Genomic DNA, 26,834 nt, shown 5'->3' with positions numbered 1-26,834 from the left:
GTAAAGGTTCTAAGTCCTTTGTAATGTCAACAACCTTTGCACTAGAGAGACAGCTCACTATCATCTGACTTTTTAGTGCAGAATCCGTTGCCTAAATATGGAGTTACCAAACACAAGTACATTTCTATTTGTGTTAAAAGATTGCTTTGGTGTAGTTGGTCTCTGATGTGCTCTTTCCTGGTGGATCTCTGCTGTGTTGTCTCTAACCAATAACAAATTAAGTAAATATTGTTATTTATGAGCATTGGGCAGATCTTACATTGCCTGAGACATTGAATGCTATGAGGCCGGAAACAGAGGGCAGACTAGCTGGAAGACCTTCCATTTGGATCAAGGGGGTAGATGTGTCAAGGAAGGGTAAGAAAATGTAACTGTTTCAGTTCCTGCATTAATGTTCAAGAAAAATAGTAGACCTTGATTAAATAATGTTTGAGCTCTAAGTTAACAATGTGTAGTCAATATCTTAGTCTTGCCTAGCTATAAGGTCAGTCTGGTGTGTGAAAAGGAGAAGATAACAGCATTGTGGATCCTAGTAAAGAAATTACTTTGTGGTAAAAAATTAATCATGGGGAGAATACTTCAGTTAACTTCAGGAAAAGGAAATCTAATACACTAACAGCCGGACAACTGTTTAAGTCACAAAACCAGCAAGTTTAGCTTAACTGTAAAAAACAATTATATAAAATTCAGTAAAATAAGCAATAAAGTACAGAAAACACCAAAACAGTAATAACTGTGAAAAGACACTAGCACTCTCCTGTTTCTGATGTAAAGTTTGTTAAAAACACCAGAAAATCTCTCTCAGCACATATGCTTCCAGCTCAGCTTTTCTGAAGTTTTGGGAAAATATTATCAGGGAAAGGCTACAGGAACTGATGAGATAAAGTGGAAAAAAAACAATAATGTTCTATATTACATGGTACCTCTTAGTCAAACAGCTTGTATAACATTAATACCAATCTGAAAATAGTGTTGTTTTACCAAGCCAATGTGAAGTATTACTCCAACATTAAAACCTAATAAACATTTACAAAATAATATATCAGTCTAATAACCACATAATCCATAAAATATTCCATTACTGTTCTACAGCCTCAATAATTTTTTATAAAAGTCTGTAAATGGTAGATATTACAGGAATCTCTGTAATTAAGGCAGTAACATCTAGCAGTTTGTAAACAAAGATGATCAAAGATATCATAGTTTCCAAACATTTATTTAATCGATTTAAAGCTTGGTGCACTTAACATTTTGTGTAAATTCAGTAAGATCCCAACTACAGTGTAATATACAAATGTTTATACTCCAAATTCCTTCATCTTGGGTGATAGCACATTAGTGATTATGCATTTCTATGGAATGTACTCTTCAAAAAACATTAAGAAACAATGTCACCTACCTGATTTTGATCTTAGTAGAATTTGAACTGTATGCCCATCATTGATGACTTCACAGTCACGACACACCACATAATTTGGTGACAGGGGTACCTGCAACAATGAGGGATCATACTGTGCTTCTCTTGAGTTCAGGTTAATGGGGGACTGGTATTCTCCATTGGCTTCTGGGAAGAGCAAACCCCATTCAACTCCTAAAAATAAGAGAAATTTTGCAAAATGAGAATAACAATGAACAGTGACAACCATTTAGAAAATACAATTTATCTCTCTATTTTCAATGCTCAAGGAAGAAAATCCAACTTATTACAAAACTGAAAAACTAAATTTGCATGAACAAACATAAATTAAAAGGCACATTTGTAGAACCATACTTCTCACCTGTCCAGATTTTCTCTCAATGTTCATATTTTTGGTTCATATTTTTCGTCTGTTCCACATAAAATTTGTAGTTTTCTGGCAAATCACTGGGATGATCTGAGGATTGAAATCACTAAATAATGACATACATTTGAGTTTCAGACTTCAAATCCTTTGTATGCTAAAACAAACCATTGCTCTAGCAACTCTCTAAGTTTCTAAATGCAATATTTAAAATATGTCCCTATTTATTGGTCTTTCTCCCCCCATTTTGTTGGGCTTTGTCCAGACTTCTTGTCCTAAGATGTAAAACACTCATTTTAAATTCTCTCAGCCTACAAGCATTTACATATTTCACCATGTGCTGAGACCTTCAAGACAGTTTAAGTTAAATGTCATTAGATTAAATAATAGGCTACAATGAACTGAAATAATTTGGCATTGAACATTTCAGTTCTGATGGACACATAGTATACTATGCCATAAATTAAGACAAAGTAAAAACAGCATTTACCTAGTTTTCTAAGCTGTTTATAATCCATGCATACACCAATTTGTAATTTAAGATCACTCATAAAGAAACATGTTCTTCTGAATTCACTTTCTTGATTGTTTTAAATTTATATTAAACTATATCACTGTTTTAAATTATAATAATTGCTTGACGATATAGAAGTTTGTTTATTTTAAATCTGAGTAAGCACATCTTTCTTTCTTTCCTTCTTTCTTTCTTTCGCTTAGCTGAGAAAACCTTCCAATCATCTTAATCAAGTTGGCCCTAAGTATAAACTACCCACCTTAAAATAGCTTACAGAGCTCTGACCCCCTGAAAACCAAGCCTCCTGAGAATGTTCCAAGCCTTACCTAAACTCCACCTGCATATATGAGGTGCTACAAAAATAATCTTCTTCTTCTTTCGGCTTGTCCTGGTTAGTAGGTTAGTTAGGTGCCGAGTAGCCAGCCTGGTGCTCAACCTTCCACAGAAGGCACACACATGCATGCACATACACCTAGGGCCAATTTAGAGTGTCCAATCTACCTACAGCATGTCTTTGGGATGTGGGAGGAAACCGGAGCACCAGGAGGAAACCCACGCGACCACAGGGAGGAAATGCAGACTCCGCACAGAAGACACCCCAGCCGAGGATCCAACCAGAGAACCTCTTGCTGTGAGATGGCAACGCTAACCGATGCACCACCGTAGCCGCCCAGGTGCTACGAAAATAATGTTCTCACCAAATCAGATAGTTCTGCTTTCTAGTGATTCATGGGTAGAGGGTTCCTTACACAAAACCATGCAGTCAAAAAATATTCCCTTTAATAGCCTTACAAAGTGTTAAAACCAAGCACTACCATCCCTCTAGTTACACAACATACTCCTGTTAAGCAAATCAGAAAGGTGCTGATCATACTGTTAACCCCTACAGGCATACAACTCTCCATGTATAAGGCAATAGAAACCAAAGCATTCTGCCATTGTCCAATATAAAATGGATAAGAAGTGATCTAAAGAGCAAATGAGGAGTGACTGTGCTCTAAAATTGCCTGAGGAAGCACATTGCTCTCACCTTCCCACCAAAAACAGTAAACTCAACATGTTGCCCTACAGCCCAAAATATCATACAACACAATAAGCAGTATCATAAATATAAAGTAAAAGTACAAAATGAGCAATTCATTTATGACCCAAAAACTTTTTATAGAAAACTTAAACAAAAGCAATAGAAATGCCACCAGAAAAAGAAATAAGTACATTTTGAAGAAATACTTAAGAAGATCTTGTTGAAAGTAGCAGATATGATAAATGGATAGAAGAGTTAAAAAGAAATGCAAGAAGCTCTAATGCAAAGCAATGGGACGTAATAGCTAGATAAATTTAGGAAAAAAATTTAAAAAAGCTCCTAACTAGAAAACCCCAGGTCCTGATACAATACCTAACTTCTGGCTAAAAGTATTAGCATCTTTACAGATTTAGCCCTGAATAAAAAAAAAATACTAATATGCACAACCCGAAAAGAAACCACACTGGTTAACAACAGGAAAAAACATACTTTTCCTTATGAATGAACCCACAATCCATCATAAGAATAATAAACCGGTAACTTTCACTCTGAAAATATATAAATTATATACTGAAAATGATGCAGAGTTTAAGCCCATCTAGAAAATAAATCAGTCAAGGCAACAGAACAAAACATGCTACAAGAAAGTCATATGGAACAAAGGATAATCTATTGTTAAATAAAGCCATAATGGAGGGCTGTAAAAAGGAGAGGAATCTAAGTATGGCACTGCTAGATTACAAAAAGCACTCAACAGTATCCACATTTATGGATTATAGATAAATGCTATAATGATCAATTACACCACAGTGAGTATAAAACAGCGGCAAGTCATCTTGCTGTTGAGCCATGATAAAGGGCAAATTAATAATTCAAAAGGGAATATCCCAAGGTGATTCTTTCTCACCATTGCTGTTTTGTCTTGCCCTTAACTAATTAAGCAGTTTAGATAATGCACTAGTCTCAGGTTGTAGCCTAACTTTCAGAAAACAACTTTTTTAAAGACATCTTATCAACTTTTGTGGATGATTAAAACTATATGGTTCATCTGATAAGGATCTGAAAGCACAACTACAAATGGTTAAAATCTTTTCAATTGATATTAGAATGACATTTGATTTTGATAAATGTGCAAAAGCAACATTTGCAAAAGGAAAGCTGCAATAACAGGACAATATCAAACTGGGACTATAATGTGATATGTATAAAGGAACTTGAACAAGAGGGAGTATATAAATATTTAAGAATAGATAATGGGTCTGCAATAAAATATGAACAAATGAAAATAAAGCCTAGTGCAGAGTACTTCAGAAGATGAAAACTAATATTGAAAACTGTCTTGGCATCTAGGAATAAAGTCCAAGCAATAAATCAGTAAAACATAACGGAGGCTCCTCAGCTGGTCACTTGAAATAATTTTATTACTCACAATACACCGAGAAAAATAATAACGTTGTAAACATACATAAAGTGAAATAAAAGTACTAAGCGCTTTCATCCTGACAAACATACGGGCATCTTCAGAGTACTAACCAGATGTCTCAGCAACAACAGTTAAATACATATATCCTTAACTACACAACACCTATCATTGGTTGATTGATTAAATAGTTTGATAAAAATGTAAAATATGAAATAAAACATAATATAATATATTATAATGTAATAAATAGTTAAGACTCAATGCCAGTTGTTTACCTGGCATCAATGGGCATATCTCAATTTCAAGTATTTTAAAACAAAGATCACATTGTATTTGATATTTTAGTTCTTTTTAGCTCCTTTTAGTGATAATTAGTTTAAAATTATGCCAATAGTTTTTCTAATGTAGGAACATTATAAGATACTATGTACATACATTTAATTCAATTTCAATTTTATTTTTATTATTTCTTATCAATATACACTAGTTTTTAACAATATTTTTACCTTTACAATGGTATTTTTACTACAATATATATTTATAATATTTAAAATATGTATTACATTATAATATATGATATTATGTTTTATTTCATATTTTACATTTTTATCAAGTGTGTCATATTACTTATTAATTAACAATGTACAATGATTTTTTCGGTGTATTGTGAGTAATAAAATTATTTCAAGTGACCAACTGAGGAGCCTTCGTTATGTTTTACTAGTTTATGCAGTTCGTGGTTCATACAAGCAATAAATCAGTTTGCAGTTCCTGTTCTAACTTACTGTGTTTGTGCGATTGACTGGACACAAAGAGCATTGAATTAGCTAGACAAGAAAAAAATGCTTCATCTTTATCAAAGGATATATAAAAAACATTGCATATCAGGATTATATATACAGGTCTGCAATTGCTGGACTGCATATATATTCTAACATGACATCTTTGCTTAGTTTAGCAAAAAAATAATTTAGAAAAGAGTGGGAATGGAAATCGAACCAGAAATAAACAAGAATCAAATAGCAACTGAAAGTGACAAAAACAAAAGAAAAAAATACAAAGAAAAGGACCAGAAGAAAAGGAAAGAAAATTGGAAAGTCCATAAATATACCGGCAACTATAGAAAACTTCAAGAGCAACTGCATGTCAACCGAGGATTGATGGAAAGGTTAATGAAAAGGGAATTTAAGCCAGAAGATAAAAGGCTAATAATAATTGTGGCCCAAGGCTGTGGGCTACATACATCTTGGTTTACAGAGTCTACAGAAAAAAATATCCAAACAGATAAATACAGATTCTCTAAAACAGAATTGGAAACAGTTATATAACTCTTTGCTGATTGAATCACTAGTAATCTCAGTCTCAAATTCTCCACATCTTACTTTCCTTACTCAATAGCCTCACTGAAAAATACTCCTGCTTGTAGCTCTGCTTAGAGACTTTTTAGGTCACTTTTCCTTTGATGGTAGTATACCTCACCATGTAAATTATAACCTTCCCTCATCTCTTCAGTTAAACCATGTGTCCCAGCATTCGTAATACTTAGCCTTTTCTCACAGCTTTTCACCCCTTAGTCCCTGACATTGCAACTCACTACAATCACCAGGAATTCTTTGCAAAACTTTTTATAGGTATCTGCAAATATTGTTAATGCCTACCCTATACACATCCCATACCTTCCTAAATCCATGCCCCTCCCCCTGCATACTTTTCTCTGTACAGCAATTAACAAAGGTGGAAAAAAACAATTGTATTACAAACTATGTTGTCTGAGTTGCTTTATATTTTAATTGTACTCTTCCTTGATATTAAATATCCCTCATCACCATCATTACATCTGACCAATGAAATTCGGTATCTAAAGTTTGAGTGCAAAATACTTAATCTGATATCCACCTCTCTTCCCATGCTGTTATACAGACTTTCACACTAATCTGGGCTCTGAGGAATCATATCTGTCTAGGCTATGCACATTATTTAAGGACAGTATACGTTTTTCTTCTCCTTTGTACTACTATGATCAGGTACTTCTGGAACAGAGATTATTCACATTAATGTATGCAGCATGTGCAACAAAATAGGAAGCAGATAGCCATTGTCCATCTCTGTATTCTAGATATCTTATGTATCACTGACATATGGGTCAAGCCCTAAATCCACAACAGTGAATTTAGCATGCATATTTTTAAGACTGCCAGTTCTTAAAATGCAGTGATGGCATATCAATTCTAGGAAAATAACTAAAACAGATAGGCACCACCATGGAGTAAGTGCACCTGTGATGTAAAAAATATAATAAATATGAAAAACGTAAACCATTCATAGGAGCAGTCCATGGCTGATAAAAATGTCTCTCACAGCAGAATTAGTTTGCTGCTGTGAGAGACGTTTTTATCAGCCGTGGACTGCTCCTGTGAATGGTTTACGTTTTTCACAATTCTAGCAAAATACCACATACGATTCTCCTTATTTGAATCTTGGTGTCTTAAGAATAAAAACAAATGTTATTATAAGTAACTTAACCCCTTAGTAAGTCCAAGTCTCTTAAAATATCTGAATTTCATCTGAAAATCCCATAACTTAATGTATGATACCCAAACCTGGATTATTGAAAACTGCACCTCTGAGACTCACTACCTTGGGGTCTTCATCTAAGGAATGTACAGCTCTTTGCATGATCAAACACAGTTATGGGAAGTTACTTAGCTAACCACCTTGCCAACCTGTAATGGTAAAAGAAAAGGTAGAAAGTCTACTGTTGAGATGATTCTCTCTCTCTTCCTATTCTGTAGGCATTGTAGTCACTAGCATATTATAAGATAATATTAGTAACTACCACAACATTTTCAAAATTCAGACTCAGGCCAAAATTCCTCCATTACACAGATTCATTAAGGTTACTTCATTCAAGATGACATACTAGGATAAAGTAAATCATACTATTCAAAGCACAGGCAGGAACGTCCTTGAGTATCTTCCCAGCATGAATATAGTCCTCAGTTCCTCTACTTGTACGGTCCAGAATATCTTTTACAACCATGGCCTATTCACCTCTTCCTGAGTTAACAATTTGCCTCTACCCTGAATGTCTGCCACAGAATTTAATGAACTACAGAGACAAGTTTAGTACATTAAAAATGTATGACAGTTCTAGCCAGCCAAAGGTCATTAAGGAATTTAAAAATTCTGTCACATAGCACAGATGTAACTACTATTCTACACTTCAGTGAAAAAATGCCTCTTCAGTTTTTGGTAATGCTGAATCCTGATATATACTTCAGTCTGTATATTTCACCATAGCAACCTGACACTGAACTGGCAGAACTTTTTAAACATTGCTTAAAATCAGCAGTCCTTGCACCTGCTTTACTCCAGACTCCACATATAATAAATTGCATGAACATAGACCATATGGTTGTTTTAGTAAATAATAAAGCAAAGAAAATTCTAGTAACCCAGTAAATAACCAACATAGGGGTGAGAAATATTTAAGAATAATATAGCACTATTTATTTATATTGTGCTTTTCATAAAATATTTAATGAATTAAACAATCAAACAATGAAACACACCCAATCAAGGTATTTGTCGAGATTTCAGGCATTATGAACCTATACTTTAAAATGAGCAGAACCTTCTTTTGTTCCAATTCATCTTTATCATGTTTTGCCCTGTGTGCTATGTATGCTAACTTGCTAATGTTAACAGCATTAGTTTTACTAAAAATCTCAAGCAGATGGTGAGCAATCTTATTATCCCTCTTATGCTGTTTAATATTTTTCAAAAGTTATCTCAACATTACTTTGATCTTTCTTTTATCTGCTGCAGTCCAAACTTTGCAGTGGGAACTAAATACAGCATGAGCATATGCCATATTTGAATAGTCGCATTTATTTTCAAGGTCAGCATCAGTGGCATAGAGGAATAAAGCCCTGACTACTGTGGAGGTGTTGGGTTAATGGCTCAGAAGCTTGATGGTGGTCACAGTGGATGACAGGTGAGGTTATGCAGAATGTATACAACCACAAGAAAATCATCAGAAGATGGATTGTGGTGAAGTAGGCATCCTGGTGACAGACATACATCTCACCATGCCCCTGAGCCCTCTCTAGCAAGTGTGCAGGTGCATGTACTCTCAATAGGAGGCCACTGTGAGTCCCTGAGTTGATGTGGATAGCCTGTCCCCTCCATCTAGTTAGGGACCTGTGCACAAAATTCGTGGGTTGCTGATGAATCTACAAGCTCTCCATTGTTTGCCTATTGATAGCACCCATGATGACATTCTTCTAAGAATATCTTTGGGAATCCCCAGTACTAGGAAATGAATGGGCTTGAGTCTCACGGAGGGATGATTGATGACCAGCCAGACTGTGGGAGGAAAACATAAAAAACTTATACATATTTTCAGGGTTGAAAACTATATAATTTATTACAGTAGGACCCCTATCATATATAAACATATATTGCAGCAGCCAAATGAATAGGTGCCTTCACAAGAAACAGTAGTAATAATATTTATATACAATGACTATTGATTAAGCAGTTTTGTAATACTCTTACTCCCGTAGCATGGAATGCAGTTTTTTAATAAATTAATTTCATAACCTTTCATTCAGCTCATTGTATGTGCTAATTATTTATTGCATTCTGCAAATCTCTTATGAAAGTACATTACATTATTTTACAAAAGTGAACTAGTTTGAATTATTAAAATCTGAATAAAATGTCCTTCTCTTTATCCTCTTCATCTTTTTCACATCTGTTATATAATGAGTACTTTCTTTTTTTATTATCATTGCTGCTCTATTATTCCATATATAATAACTCAACCACCACTATAGATGCTAAATTCAGTTTAAAAGAAATTGGTCTATAGCAGGTAATCAATTTTCTTTCTAAGGTAAGAGACCCTAGGTCAGAAGGGCCTAACTTGATTTTTCCCAACGTAATTAAGTCGGTAGCCTACTAACTGTTGATTTCCAATCAGTTTATCATGAGAAGAACTCTTTGTGGAAAGCTTGGTTCCCTGAATTTGGAACAAGGCCTTCCTGATACTTTAGGACTTAAGGGGGTTGTGGGATACTTCGTTGATCCCAGTAACTCAGAATACTAATAATCTTCTCCAAAATACTTGAGAGTGTAGTCCACTGCCAGTTATCAAAAGCGTGGATAACAATTCAATCTGTACTAAGTCCAACACAGTCTCAGAAAATAAATGCACAATGAGAAGAGCTCTCCTAACTATCACTATGCATTAACAAAGATGAGGTCATCTCAGGCCTACTTCTCCACTTATCAAAACCATTCAAGACTACCAGCCAAATGCCTTTTAAACAGGCTTAACAAAATAGGGTGAGAGACCAGATTCATCAAGTCAGGTTATTTTGATACTCACAAACTTCATATGTCCCAACTCTGCTTCTCACTAACTATAGTTTTTCATCTACATGTACTTTATTTCATATTTGTTCATATCTATAACTATATTCAAATGTAACAATTTATGGATTGCATTAAGTCATACAATCAGCTGTAAGTGACACTCCAAAGTATATATTCATTAAATTTCTATGTGGCACTCAGTTCCTTCTTCGAATACCACATTCTTGTTGAAATGTTAGGCTTCTTTGTTGTATATTATATAACATAACACAACACCACCACCACTCCTCACTTCGATAGATAAACAACCAGGATCCAAATGAAACACAAATCTTCAGATAAAACTATTTTAATTCTAGTGCCTCAGTGAAAACACCTTCTTGGAATACAAATCTCATCAAACATCAAGCTTATATACGCATTATACATCAATTAAACAATTCATTAACTCATTAAACCATTTACCCCTTAAAGAAAACTTCTCCAATTCAATTCCCCATTAAGTCCCATAGGGACCATTGTATTAAATTTCAAAATGTAAATACTGTCTTTATATAGAAATTTTTTCCTTTAAAACATTTTCATCCATACAAAAACAATTAATTTGCTCAAAAACAAATAACATGCTCACTCCCTCTCTATTGTCCCAGGATTACCTATCCACATATCACTCTACTAACATCCCATCTCTATCCTTCGTAAGCCTCTTACCTTCTTCTGTCTTTCATCTATATATCTACCTACAACTCTATTCCCTTGTAAGTCTCTTACCTTCTTATACATCTCTACAAACTTACCTTCAGACTTTCACACTCTACTGATTGTTTTCCTCACATTCTCCTTCCTTTGGCACTACCCACTCCATTCGCCCTGCGGGCTCACTCCACTCCTCTACCCTGCCCCCAAATTCCACCCACCCCAGCAACCCTACACTTATACTTACATATATCCCACCCACCTCCTCCATTACCCTATCAAATTATCGACCACACCCATAACCTAACTTCCTCTTCCTACCCAACCCCCTCAACTCTTGTCAAACTTCCCACACTGTTTTGCATACAATTCTAATAATAGTCTACCCCCAATTTCTTCTTACTAAACCCAACCTCCAAGCATCCTTAATTGAACACTATGTCCTTCAAACTTACCACACTACTACCTCACTACTTATACAGCATGTACTCCCTGTATCCAGCATATCCCCTAGCCTTTACTTCATCAACAATACTATATTCTTCCCCTATAAAATCTTAAGTAATCCCACAAACGTTACTCCCTTCTACACTAGCTTTTTCTCAATTAAGCTTACAATCAACAAATTAGACACTAAAAAATTTAAACACCTCTTTTACCATATTCATCACCTTATCTCGATTCTTATCTCTGGTGACATACACCCAAACCCAGGACCCTGCCAACAACAAAACTCTACCTCCCCATCCTATCCTCTCCACCCCACTGGTAGGTCCCTCCAATTCACAGCACTAAATGCCCGAAGCATATGTAATAAAATCACCAATCAACATGCCTGGCTTCACCATAATCAACCAGACATCTTATCCATCAATGAAACCTGGCTCAAACCCCATATAAAAGATTCCCAGTTAATTCCACCCAACTACTCTATCATTAGAAAAGATAGAACACAAAAAATGGGGAGGAGTAGCTCTACTTTACTCCTCCAACCTGCTAATTACTCCATACTCCAAAACTATTCCCAAATGTAGTAATGCTGAACTACTTCCAGCCCTTCTTCACATGAACAACTATAAAGTTATCTGCATTATCGCCCTTTATATCCCTCCTGGCGACAATATTACAATCCTAGAAGTCATTCTCTCCTGGGTTTCTTCCATTTTTATGAATGAAACCATAATTTTGGGTGATGTTATTAATTGGGCCATAATTCAATCACCTAACAACTCCATAAATATCAATCTTTATACATTCTCTCAATTCATTTCCTCAATAACCAGACCTTCCAAAAACTTCCTCTCTGGGAGCACCCTAGACTGGATCTTAGTCTCACACCCCCATTATTTCACTAATAGCGGCATCCTTCCAGATACACTAGGTGACCACCTTCCCACCTTTGCCCATCTGCTTCCCTCATCCCTACAACTAACCCATACTTATACCTCTACCCGGAACCTAAAAAAATTTAACCATGATGAATTCTCAGATGCATTAAAAAGAACAAATCGGAATCCTTTAAAAACCCTGTCTCTGGATCATGCTGTCACCTACTTCAATACAAATTTCTTACACCTGCTCGATTCCTTTGCCCCATGGAAAACAATACACACAAAAAGCAACCCCATACCATGGCTTACTAAGAGTACCTTACATGTCATGCAGCTCTGAGATAAAGCCTGGAAAGTCTTCCATAAAACTAATACCAGCACATCCCTGAATGAATATAAAATGCTTCATAACAAAGCAAAAAATCTTATCACCTCAGTTCGTAAAGCCTACTTTTCCACACTCCAAATCAACTATAATACTAATCCAAAGAAATTCTGGAATGGAATTGCCTCTCTACTTAACCCAGATAAAAAAGCAAACCCACGCCCAGACCCAAATGCCTCCGATTTAGAACTAGCCTCCAAATTTAACTCATTCTTTATTGACTCAATAGCTAAATTAACATCATCATTCTCTAATAACTCTACTCCTCCATACACACCTACCCACACCCCTTTTTCATCCTCTAACCCCAGCTCTCTACCTGCTCCTTTCTCCATCAAACCTGTTCCCATCTCCAGCATAAAGAAACTACTTCTAAAACTGAAATCATGTTCCAATGCCCCTGATGAGATACCCTCCTACTTCCTAAAAATTTCAGCAGATGCCATAGCCTATCCTAACTCCATACTAATAAATAGATCAATCTCTGAGGGCCATGTCCCCCAGCTCTGGAAAAAAGCATTTATTATTCCACTCCATAAAGGAGGAAATAACATTGACATCCCCAACTTTTGACCAATTGCTATTTTATCCTCCATTTCTAAACGTCTTGAAAAATGCATCCACTTACAACTTCTACCCTACCTTCTAAGTAACAACCTTCTCTCTCCCACACAACATGGATTCCGACCTGGCCACAGCACCACAACCACCCTCCTCTCCTTCCTGGAAATTGTTAATAAAGCCCGTGACACTGGTCACATCATATCCACCCTCCTTTTAGACCTCTCAAAGGCCTTTGATACCATCTCTCACAACCTTCTCCTTGCTAAACTTTCTAAACTTAACCTATCCCACTCTACTATCAACTGGTTCACAAGTGACCTATTAAACAGGCAACAAGCAGTCAAGTGGAAAAAAGCTAGTTTTTCTTTCCTAAACAGTCCCACAGGTGTACCCAAGGTTCAATTCTGGGTCCCCTACTCTTCAGCATCTTCATAAATGACTTTCACCATGCCATTCCTAACTGTAACCTTATCCAATATGCTGATGACTCAACAATAATCTGCTCTGATACCTCTACTTCCTCTTTAGCAAAATTAACCCAGAATGCCTTCACATCTACTAAACAATGGATGCTAGACAACCATTTGGCACTCAATCCAGCCAAGACCAAGCTAATAATATTTACCCTATCTAGAGCCACCTCCCTCGACAAAACCTCCTTCTCTATCACTAGCCACATTAATACTGTCCTCGAAATAGTCCCCACTGCTAAACTATTAGGAGTCCTCATTGACGATCAGCTAAAATTTGATAGCCACATACATGCAAATATCAAAAAAATGCACAAGAAACTAGGTCTACTTTACCGCCACAGTCGCTATATCTCTCCTCCCTCCAGGCTTGCTCTATCTTCTACATACCTTATCCCTTCCCACCTTTATGGAGCCTCTATCCTCACTAGTCTACAATCTTCCCTCAAATCCAAACTTGCCTCCTGCTACTATAAAATTTCAAAGTTTGCAACCGGCCATAGATCCTCTACCCATCACTGTATCTCCCTACACCAACTGAACTGGCTTGAGCTACCCAACTATCTCACCTATAATCAACTGATCCAAGCTCGCAACATTATTTTTAGCCTCTCTCTATGCCCTTCTCTTGCCTCTACTTTCCAAATGCATCAACCTAACAGATGTCTAAGGTCTAAATCACAAAACCTAATAAAATTGCACAAACCTGCCCATCCACCAGGTAAACATCTATTATCCTTTTCTCTAGCATGACACTGGAACTCTCTCCCACCTCTCATCTGAACCACTAATAGTCTCTCTGCCTTCAAATCCTTACTGCACTCATACCTTTCTTCACAGTGGGAATGTTCTTGTTCCCATCCTACATAGTTTCCCCTACCTCACTCTCCCTCCATAAGCTATTACTTTCTGTAAATAAACTCCTAGTGTGTCTATAAGCTACAGCTCTAACAAAGAATAAAAAAAAAATCCTCTGCACTACTATTATGTATGTATTTTGCACTCTGTGTATTACTATTATGTATTTTTACTGTCTGTATTTACTTAGATTTTTTTGTACTATTATGTATGTATTTTGCAGTCTGTATATTACTATTATGTATTTTTACTGTCTGTATTTACTTTGATTTTTCTGTACTATTCTGGAGCTTTTCTCCCCAGGACTCCATTGAAAACGGGCTCTTCATGGCCCAATGGACTATCCTGGCAAACAAACTGCAAATAAATAAAAAATAAATAAATTTGTTCTAAAATGCTTCCCTTCAGTAATGAATAATCATTGTTATGTGATTTTATAAAATGAGCAGCAATTGTTTTTTCTTCTTTACAATTTTTAATGTCCCTAATATGTTCCATAAATCTTAACTGAAACATCCTTTTTGTTTCTCCCACATAGAACATATTACAAGGACAACTCAAAATGTAAATTACCCCCTTTGATTCGCATGAAAATCTATCTTTGGGAGTAAAAGAAATGTTATTAATACATTCAAAACACTTAACAATGTGTGGACACACTGGACATCTCCCACATTTGATTGTACCTGTTTCCATCAACATTCTAGGTACTGGTAGATTTGGTAAAGCAAATAATCCATGTACCAACATGTACCTTATACTTCTACCTCTCACATATAATCTCAAGAGATGTCTTGGTAAAACATTTACTACAAATTTATCATGCATCAAAAATTCCCAGTAATGCTCCAGCATCCCTATTATTTCCTTACTTCTAATGTTATACATAGAGACAAAATAAATCTTTTGCATTTGATTTAACTTCATTCCTTCCATTTCATGTATTATTTTATTTCTCTTATTTTGATTATTTAAATTCCTATAGTTGTTGTTGTTGTTTGTCTTTTTGGCTTTTCCCAGTTAGGGGTCACCACAGCAGAACTCCGGTCCACTAATGATTGACAATCGATTTTTATGGTGCCGAGGTGCCAGCTCGACACCCAACCTTCAGCGAAGGCACGTCAATTCACGCATGTCTTTTGGAGACCACTTGACCGCGGGGAGGACATGCAGACTCCGCACAGAAGGCACTCCAGCCAAGAATCGAACAGGAGAACCTCTTGCTGTGTGGCAACAATGCTATCACTGTACCACCACGGCTTGTATTTAAATTCTTATAGTATACCCTATATATTGCCTCCTTAACCATAACGGTGCTAGAATTAAAACAGTTTTATCTAAAGATTTGTGTTTCATTTGGATCCTGGTTGTTTATGTATATTATATAATACCTAAGAAAAGCCCATGGCTGTTAAAAGTTTGTAGTTCTAAACTTTATGCTATGTAACACTTAAAAGTTACACCACCGTGTAGCTTTTGCTGTGAGGTGACAACACCGTCATGCTACCAGTGCTTTGATACCTGGCGTTCATTGATAAAGAGTCCTAATCCAGTAGAAAATCTAGTCAACATGCATGAATACATGCATGCATGCATGCATACATACATGCCTGCATGTATTTATCAGTTCCCTTATTAATAGCTGACATACTAGACTGATTTACAGTATAAACTGGAAACATGCTGACAATGCATGTGCACTGTGTGAAGATGGCCTCTGCAACCATCATAAGGGACAGCAAACACAAGGTGGGGTGCAGTCATTAATAAAACACAATGAATGCTGATGTGGTAAGGGCTTTCATCCTATAAGATGTCTAGCATGAAAACTGCAATCCACCCAGTTCTGTCACTATCCAATCTATTAAATAGGCCTTACATCACAGGTAATAGTGGAAGAAGATGCAAATGCATGTCTCTTTATAAATCAGTTAGCATCACCACATTGCAAGTAGTACAAATGAGAGATTCTACATAGTGTGAGGGTTTTCTGATAAGCATGAAAAGATTGCAAAATGGGAGGATTATCTTTCAATATGTATGTGATGAGGCACATGGCAACAGAGCAACAGACAGCAGGTTGTAAGTGTGGCCAAGAGGATATACTCCAACTGACCAGATTTGATCTTCAAGTAGAAACAGTAGGCTATGACTGCATAAATCCTACATAATGTACATTTATTATCACTATTATATCATTTTAAGATAGTTGTAATATTTTTAAGTGTAAGAGAGATATCAAATTAAATTATATTTAAGATGGTCTGGTTTTGTGTTTTCATTTACTGTATATTCTTTACACATGTGAGTTATGATTATACTGTAATAAGAGGAAGAATTTATTGTTATGTGATACTACTTTTGAACTCTCTTTTTTTATTTTGAAGTCGATCCATTTTTAAAGCTTGTCATGCGAGTAATGAGCATGCTTTCTAGAATATGGGTCCGTAATAGCATGACTCTGAAGGACTATACAACAAGAGGTTTTTTTTTTTTTTTTTTTTTTTTTTTTTTTGAGAAATGCAGTATTTAATGCTGTGTTGCCTTATTTTTAATGAGTTTGTTTTTTTAAGGTTAGTCATTTGAGTACAGAGCATTTTCTGCAGCATATGCTTCAGTCATTGCATGACTCTCAATGAGCATAGTAGATAGATCATTTTTAAATATTTAATGCATTTGTTTTGTTTCAAATCGCAAGAGGTTCTGGGAATTAACATGCTATTTGTTGAGTATTTTGATTACATTGTTCTTGGACATGCTTCTTCTGTATACTTATTGGCAGTTTTTCAATGAAAGTGCCAGGATTACTATATTGTGTGAGTATATGACATACTCTGAAGTCAGCCATGTTTTCTGACAACTTCAGTAAGTGATTTTGATCTACATAACTCCCAGCATGGTATAATATATCAATAATATAGGGACAATGTGTGAGTTATGCTGAGAGTTAGTCACACCTGGTATTGGGGAGACTATAGCTTTTTGTATACTAAAATAGTAATGCTCAAAACATCAACACTAAAAAGATAGGTTCCTGTAGTCAACATTTCAGCACAGGTTCAACTATGAAACATTGATTTCCTGAAAGTTAATGTGCTGAAAGAATGAAAAAAATCCCAAAATTCATAACGCTAAAAATAAATTTTAATTAAATTTTGTAGGAGGGGTGGCTGTAACCCCGATGTGCAGGGCAAGCCCTCTACACCCACTGAACTTGTATTTGCCAGCTCCATGATTGCACCAACCACCAACAAGTGAATTGTTGCTAGTGCACACTTAAAAATTGCATCAGCAAATATTTTCTGGGGAGAACAACATTCAGTTTTATGGCTTTCATCCTTTTTTCTTTTTGCTACAGACAATAGAGTGATTTCACTTCAAGAAACTGTAGGGACATGTTTAGTACATCAGAACTGGCTGTTGCCCCAGATGTTGTGCTTTTACTTCTGGTTTACAGGACTCAGAGAACAGGAATAAAGTGAGTTTTATTTTTGTTTTCTACCTTTTATCTCTTGTCTGAGTTAGTATGACCTCAGATCTCAGACTGCGTAATTATAGAGATCAAGAGTACAAACAGACTTGCACCTTTCAAAAAATAATTACATTCAGTTGCTATGGAACCTAAGGAGTGTCATTGTTTTTAGTATATGACTTAGTGATGATTTAGATTTTCAAATTGCAACTGATACTGTGACAGTGAAAAACTATTTATGATTAATGACAGTAAAGCACTCATTGGGTTTAGCTAGGGAAATGATTTCTTGAACAATCATAACATATTAATTTTGTTTTAATAAATATGAAACATGCTAAAATACCCAACACCAACACAAATACAAAGCAAAATTATTTTAGCAGGAATACTACATGGAACTGTGTCTATATTTTCTAGATTTTGTTTTTATAAAATAGTCCAGCTCACAGAAAGAATGCCCATTTAAATCTATGACAAATTTGAGAAGTAATTAAATTTTGATGCTAAGTAATTATGCAGATAGAGGCAAGCTGATGTCCATCTCTGCCACGGGTGGTGACAGGAGGCAATGTGCATGGATATAATGAGATAGCACAAGGTGTATATTCAAGGAAAGGAATAGGATAAGGGCCATTAAAGGATATTTATTCTGAGCAACACATTTTATTAATAGTCAACCAAAGGTATACATATTTCTTTGTGAGGCATTTTTCCAGTGATTTTCTTTTTCTATTTTCCCAATTCGAGAAAAGATATATTAATACATTGCATAGTACGTGGTTATTTCACACAGAGATATTCAAAATATAATTGTACCGTTAACAATTAGCATTTGTCACTTTATATTTATAATCTTCAAGATTTCTAGTCAAAGATAATTAGATTGGTTGCACAGGTCTGAATTACTAAATTATGTGAAATAACTCCACTGTAGAGGTGGCAAAATAAATAGTGCATTGTTACAAATCATTTTATCTATTACATCCAGCTTGTGAGGATTTGGGTGGGCATTGTCCCACTGTACTCATCCCTCATTAGACCCATTATAGAGAACAACGACCCGTTTAGTATGTGCCTCACAAGACATCGGCAACAGCTGGAAAGGCTGCAGAAATACTTCACTAAAAAAATCACAGGCCTAAAGCAGATGCCCTATACTGACCATCTAAAAAACTCCAGCTATACTCTGGCATATCGTCTACTCAGAGGCGATCTCTGCTTAACATACAAGGCCATGTCAAACCCTGAGCTATTGGACATGCTCCACTTAAAGAAATCCCAATCCCTCAGTGCCACATGCTCCAGGGATCTAAACCTTGTCATCACAATGAACAAAACATGCTGGAGGGATAGGTTCCTGACCCAGAGACTCCCCATACTCTGGAATAGAATGCCCATGCATGTCAAGCAGAGTGCCTCCTTGGCCCTCTTCAAAAGGTACCTTGACAATTGGATGGGAGATAGGAAATTCACCCAGGGGATCACATCAGTCACCCTGCTAGACAAGGGTCCAGGGAAGTAAATATTGTGGGAAGAAATATCCAGGGAATTGTTATGGCTAGGCTTGTATAGGCCATAGGGCCGAATGCCTAGTACCAACATATGAACCTATGAACCTATGAACAGGTGAATATATTTAAAGAATGGTAAATCTGTGTAGGCATCAGACCAAGCTGACTACTCGTCAAAATAAAGAATATATCACAGTCAATAAGAGGTAAAATTAAATAAGTTCAAGTGAGCAAAAATAGCTTTATTGTAATATTTCATATTATATTCAATGGCGAGGTGGTCTTAGGTTTTAAATTCTGAAATAGTATAGATCTACTGTCAAAGTTTGTTTTAAATTTGTAACTCATCGATAAGTTTACTTTTGTAACTTTATAGGTACACTGTTATTGGTTATAATAGCATAGCTTTCAATAGGCTAAAACAGCATGAATTCTTTAAGAAGGTCTAAATTCTCTAGTATGTTTTACACATGTAATATAAGAAATTTGATAAATGAAGAAAGTTCATAGCAGCTGCTTATACTTCTCTCAAGTAAGGGTATCAATATGGTTAAAATGACTAAGTCACTACTATAATGCTGTCACAATCTAAAGGGAAATGTTTTTGTCCACTTTTAAAATGGCCAACAATATAGGAAAACTTGAAAATTCTTGAAAATGAATAAAAAACTATAATGCTAGAAATGTTTAATCTGCCTTTAAATTTTGCGTTAGAAGTACTGTGTACCATTTTATTCCATATAAAGACAGAAATTAGTTTAAGGTACAAATTTATGATGTAAGAAATGGAGCTATTATAAAAGTAAAAAAAATGGAAAACATTCATTTTAATGATGGAGATGCTTGCTAATAAAATAAATTTAACTTGTTCCTGCTGTCAGGATCCATATTATCAATGGTTCCATTACTGCCAGCTCCAGTAAAGGTAGATCTATACACTTTGTATTTAACATCATTACATTTAGTTCATTTGATTAGATAGTTATACTGCAGTGAAATGATGAGTTAAAGGTCTCACTACTATTGCTTAGGGAAAAGAGATTTTACCTGTCAAGGTTTACACTTTTACATTTTACATTTCACTATAATCTTTGATTATCTTTAATAAGTTAGATATAGAGCTGGTGGGATTATGAAAATATACACAATTATCATCAACAAATTAAGTGATATTGACAAAGGTGCTGAAAATTTTACTCTGGTGGATCAAAAGGTATAATAAATAGTTTGATAAAGGACACCAATAATTTATACTTATACAGATAATATAAACAAATGGTTCAAGAGATAGAATACATAAAAAGAGGGGACTCCTGCCTTATATCAGTAGATATTTTAATCAGGAAAAGATTTTAGCAATTGAAGTGATGTAACTGAATCATATACTGCATGAAAACGTTGAATGTAACATTTTAGAAATCCAAATTTGTCATCTATGTTCAATAAAATGGTACATGAACCCAGCCAAAAGCTATTCTCAAATATAGAGCAAAATCTTCCTGCTGGCTTACAGGGTGTACCCTGTAAGACAGAGTTAGTTCAAGTGAGGTATTATTATTCTCATCTGATGTGATCCCATAAAGTATGAATTTGCAATCCAGTACCATTAAGACTGATCAGTAAAATAAGTCTCTATTTTTATTACTAAGGGGTTAGAACTCAGTTTGAGAATAAAAGTCTTCACTTTTATCAGTAAAGCCATTAAATCTAAACTAATTATACATATTCAATAATATATTTGGAGATGGATATAATTTGAATTTTTCTAGGAAACAGAAGTCAAAACTATATAGACCTGCATCCTTACTACTTTTAAGTTGTATAATGCCTGATTCTATTTTTTCTAAGGGGGGCATAAGCATCAGGTTTGGGGCAAAGCAGACTAGACCAGCATTTAGAGAAAAACTATGTAGATAATTATCAATTTGAAAAAAATATATATCTGTATTAGTTGATAGGTATATCACTTTGTATGTGCCTTAAATGTTTATAATATATCATCCAACTGGGTGCAAACTGAACCATCTGCCTGAACTGAAATAATATTATCAGGGCTATGAATTAATTCTAGTATGCTTGTGAGAAGTTTAGATAGGATTGAGGTTCATTTGATGCATTTTGCTTGGATTTTGGATTCAAATAATAAATTAATTGATGTATATAATGGCTTTAACTCATTCTACTAATTTACAATTTTAGCAAAATTATCTTGCATGAAGTTGGATTGAAGTTCACTGCCAAGTTTCCAAATATAATCCTCATAATGACTAATTTTACTTTTTAAATGTTGGTGGCTTTACTAATAAGCAAACAGCAAAATATGGATTTAAAAGCTGGCCATATTATATCACATGGAACTGAGTTGTCTTATTGCAAAGAGAAAAAAGAGGGAATCAATACTTTTACATATTCCTTCACTTATATTTCTTGAAGGATATTTTGATTCAGTATTCTCCAGGCCTTGCAATATGATTAGGCTGATCAGCTTTTGCTAGATGAATCAGGAAGAAATTAAAGAAGATCTTGGTATAGGGTTATATATAAGCTACTGTCTCATAAATAAGCTAGATATAAAAAAAAAAAATAACTGACAAAGTTTAGTGATATGCTGAAAAGGAAGCAAAATCTATACCATAAGGGTATGCCAAGGTTTAAATGAATCAAAAGCTCAAGTTTGGTCTTTCAGTAGATTTAAGTATTTCCTGTGACATAATACAATGGAGATCTGCTTGCCCTTTATTGGACCAACGTTACATTCCAGTTTCCTATTAGATAGTTGTTAACGTCTGCTAGAATTTGGGATAGTTGTAAAAATATAACATGACAAGGGGCATAAAACAAAACATTAACCAGGACTGTAAAAGAGTCAGCATGTGCATTCTTCCAAATTAAGTCAACTTTGAGGACCATTCTGAACCTGAACAATTTGTAAGGAGAAATCAATCTCTCTTAACTAAAATAGCTATTCCACAACTGTTTTCTAAATCCCATGAAACAAAGGTATATGATTTCCCATTGAGAAGCACACATAAGAGTTTCTTTGATCAAACAGATGCTGGTATTAATTTTGTGTAGTCAGTGGAGATAAAATTTCCTTTTATAACCCATGTAAATGTCATTTACATTCCAGGAAGATATTTTAAGCACTACCATTTCCTTGATGTACTTTGTGTGATATGAAAACCAGTATATATATATATATATATATATATATATATATATATATATATATATATATATACACCTATATGATCCATTGGATATCAATTAGCATAAAATAATAAATTACTTATGCTTAAACAATGGCCTGATAGAATATCATTTTTTTTCAAATGGACAGGAGCATCAAAAGAATTAAGCATTAAATATTCATCAATGTTTAAAAAAGCAGAATTGACAGCTAACTCACCTTAGGACCTGATCTGGAACTCCTCCACCTGTCTAGCCTAGAAGGCAAACCCTTATAAATAAGCCAGCCACTAATTTACATAGAAACTCTAACTAAAGTAATTACTAGCTGCATATACTAGTCTGGAAGAATGGTCATGTGCATGTGTAAGGTACAAGTTGCTCACCCTTACTTCTACTATTAATATGATGTTGTACCCCCAACATCCAACAGTGACATTTAGTGTGTACTTTAGAATGCCACTAAACAACTGTCAATAAGTAATGCTGGGATATATTCTGGCTTCAGCACAACCCTGAAATGGATACATATTTCAGAAAAATGAATAAATAATGCCATGCCTTTGCATAAAATGGTAAAAATGCATGACTGAGGTATGGGTTAGGTTGTGATCTACTCATAACTACTTGAAATCAAACACACAGGAGTGAGTATATCACATCATAATAACATTTATATGTCATTGTGGGTGTTATGTAATGTAGGATGATTGGAGATTTTACTGTTTTTAATATAACAGCTTTGTAAACATACTGGCATTGGTACAGATATTTAAGTATAACATATCTAGAGATATGACTGTTGCTAAGATACTCACTGGTCCTCTTACATTAATTCTGTGACAAAAAGAAACTTATATTTATATATAATGTAATACAATAATAAATAATGAAGCAACAGAGTAGACCATGATTGATCAATTAGTCATAAACTCATTAACAGAAAGTTGTAACAAATATGTTAAGTACTCTGTAATTATTATACTGAGATTCACATTAAGAATGTCAAGAAGAGGATTCATTTATAAAGCCCTTGCTTGTTCCCAATGTTGTTGTTATGTCTTTCGGCTTATCCCAGTTAGGGGTCGCCACAGCGGAACTCTGTTCCGCTAATGTTTGGTAGTGGATTTTTACGTGCCGAGTTACCAGCCCTGACGCACAACCTTCAACGAAGGCACGCTCATTCACGCATGCCTCCACACAGAAGACGCTCTAGCTGAGAATCGAACGGGACAACATCTTACTGTGAGGCGACAATGCTACCGCAACACCACTACCGCGGGTGCTTGTTCCCAATGATTATATTAATTTGACTCAAATTTGTTATGTCATAAAGCTGTTTGAAAATATTGATTTAGATGTGCTGTCTGCCAAGTTATTTATCACTGGTAAGTGTTAATTGACACTTTAGTCATTACAATTAGTTCAAGTACTGAGTTTACATGAGGGATGGATACTTATGACATGACAAAAGACAAAGTTATTCTAATTCAGAAAGGTGAAGTCTTTAGATGGGATCCATCTCACTAAATATTTATAAATTTAATAAAGACCTTGTAATCCAGAGAAAAGTTACTAATAAGATAATTTTAATGCCTTTAAAAAAGCTCACGTATCACTGTCAATTTGATTTCTGTTCTAGTAGAAAAATGTCTGAGGCAAATCACCTACTAAAATCCCTGACACATCAGAGTGAAGACAATAATGGCAGTAAAAAAGCTATTTGTATTATATAATTAGATGTCAATAAAGCTTTACACATGTCAATACTATGATAATTTCAATTTTAGGCATCACACATGATAAAGGTTTACATTCTATATACCTTTTAGCATTTAACTATTAAGAATGATTAGTAAAATAAAGCTTGACAAATATGTCTAAATTATTTTTTTAAGTTATTTCTGTAAATACCTTTAAGATGTGTGTTTCCTTATTACTATTATTTCCATTAGAGAACACCATGTCACCTCTGGCAGTTTCTTAGACGAATAAGTTTAGGCAGAATTTTATTAACTTTCTCAGAAGAGGCAATTCCCTTCATATTCCCTGGATTAAGGTCATTGCTCCTATATGAATTATGAGGTGTGGTTTACCTGACAAAAATGAATAGCAGCACAGCAATTTATTCATTTCCTGTTTATTCAGAGTAAACAAGTTTGGGATGCAAAGCCTTACAAACAATAATAAGATGCTATTGGAATGGCCTGTGTAATATCAAGTCAACTGACTTTGTTTTGAATGTATATCTCAAGATGTAACATAAAGAAATAATGTCATTATATAAAAGATTTTATATTTTTTGGATTAAGAACTCTGATAAAATGTAATGTTGCATGGATTACAACTATGTTTATGACTGTTTTCCAGTAGTTGATTTAATGTTCCCTGACAGACAATTTCTAGCATATAACAATATAATAATATGTGGAAAAGTTTCAATGTATATGCAATGAATATTTCATTATTGACTAATAAGACATTATTGGACTTTGAAAATAAAATGTTGGTAGACATACAAAAGGAAATTATAATTATAAATTAACATATTCATATGCCAGAGAAGATAACGTTCAGAATAAAGTTGGGTAGATATAATTTGCAGGGGAGGAGGAGGAATAGCCCCCAAACTGGGGGTGCAAATGGGCTCTACCCCCATGCAAATGCTTCTTTTTTTCTGAATGCTGTTCTCATTTAGGTGCTGTCACTCATTTGTGGCAGAGTTATATGAGATGATCAAAATGAGACAACAGCTTGTCAGTGAGACAACTAAACTGATGTTTAAACTCTCATCTAGTATTATAACAGGAACTAGGTAGGGGTGTCCATTTCTCTTTGCATTAAATTTAGAGACATTACTGAAGAACATCAGACAATCAAGCGTAATTTGATATAAATGATGAAATGCTGATAAACAAATGGCCCTTTTTTCCAGACAACATAATATTGTATGTTACAAATTATATTTAATAAACTCAAATATCTTAAGAATATTGAGAAATGTAAATGAAGTAAAACCAATAGCTATAGTAAGGAATAATACACCAACACATTACTTAGTACAGAGTTTCTCCTTTTTGTGGGATCATGACAAGATGAGATACTTGGGAATTTGGTTGAAACAGTTTGCCGAGCAAGCAAGTAAAGAAATGAGGTAAAAATTATAAATACAATGAAACTAATGAAGCTGTTATTTATGGACATTGTAAACATGATATAAGTGATTTAAATGCTTTTGGTTCCTTTGGTTCTTTCTGTAGATCAGACTTATATGTACTAGCCAAGAGGTGAGGTATGGAAGAATATAAAAAAGTAAATAAAGGGGTTTCTTTGGGAAAGCAAAGAGAAAGAGTACAATGGGAGGAATTAATATTGACAAAGGAACAGGTAGGTTGGACTTCCAAACTTGGAGGCATACTATAAGACCATGCAACCTAGATTTATATATTAGATTCAGAGGCTGTAATATATGCCCAAATGGAAGTACATGATAGGCAAACTGCCTAATGTGGTAGCAATAGCATCACACATGGGCATTTAGGCAAATTTAGGAAAGGAATAAAAAGAACATCATTTGCATCCGTATATGCATAAAAGCATTAAGTAAGCATCTATCTTAAAGAAAGTTAAACCTTATCAAATTAGAATAACACCAATGGGCTGTACTATATATAGTAATAAAAAGTATAGAGCAAAATGTAATAAGCATTTGAAGAAGAAAAAACAAAGAAAACAGATTTGGGGAGCAGATAATAAGGGAATGGCGTGAAGCTAGACTTATTTGTAGGTTATTAAACTCAGATCATCTTGCATATACAGCTCTAAAGCCAGGGTGTAAGGGAGATACGCTGAGGCTGGATAGTAATTTTATTAAGCCACAAAGAGTAGATGTTATAATTGAGGCCAGAACAAAAATGACAAAGCAGAAAAGAGTAATAATTGTAGCATATAAGGGAATATTAGATTTGAGAGGATGATGCAGGACAAAAGTAAAAAAAAAGCATAGAGTGACTTAGGAAATAAAGGTATTCCAGATGATCAGCAGCAATAAATATGGGTTAGTCCTAGTTAAGCAACCAAACTGAGAATATTTGGAATTTCTGCATAAAAATGATTGCTCAGATATTTCTATATCCCTACAAGACTTGAAAAAATGTGCCTGCAGACAAGAGGAACATGTTGGAAATGCGAGTGTTCAGAAAGTTCTAGGGAGTACATATTTTGAGAATAT

The 26,834-nt window shown here is 34.8% G+C and overlaps 1 protein-coding gene across 2 annotated transcripts in view; it reads right to left on the bottom strand.

The window, feature by feature from the left end:
* The window catches only part of CA8 (carbonic anhydrase 8), a 729,036-nt gene that overhangs the window by 421,718 nt on the left and 280,484 nt on the right, over positions 1-26,834 (bottom strand). For both annotated transcript variants that reach the window (XM_044065478.1, XM_044065479.1), the window contains exon 2: positions 1,400-1,591. In XM_044065478.1, coding sequence (XP_043921413.1) covers positions 1,400-1,591 — 192 coding nt within the window. The remainder of the gene's footprint in view (positions 1-1,399; positions 1,592-26,834) is intronic.

Source organism: Protopterus annectens, chromosome 3.part0 (assembly GCF_019279795.1).
Source record: "Protopterus annectens isolate FY-2018-M chromosome 3.part0, PAN1.0, whole genome shotgun sequence".
Classification (NCBI taxonomy): domain Eukaryota; kingdom Metazoa; phylum Chordata; order Ceratodontiformes; family Protopteridae; genus Protopterus; species Protopterus annectens.
The sequence above is the reverse complement of the archived record's forward strand: the minus strand, read 5'-3'. Positions and strand labels throughout refer to the sequence as shown.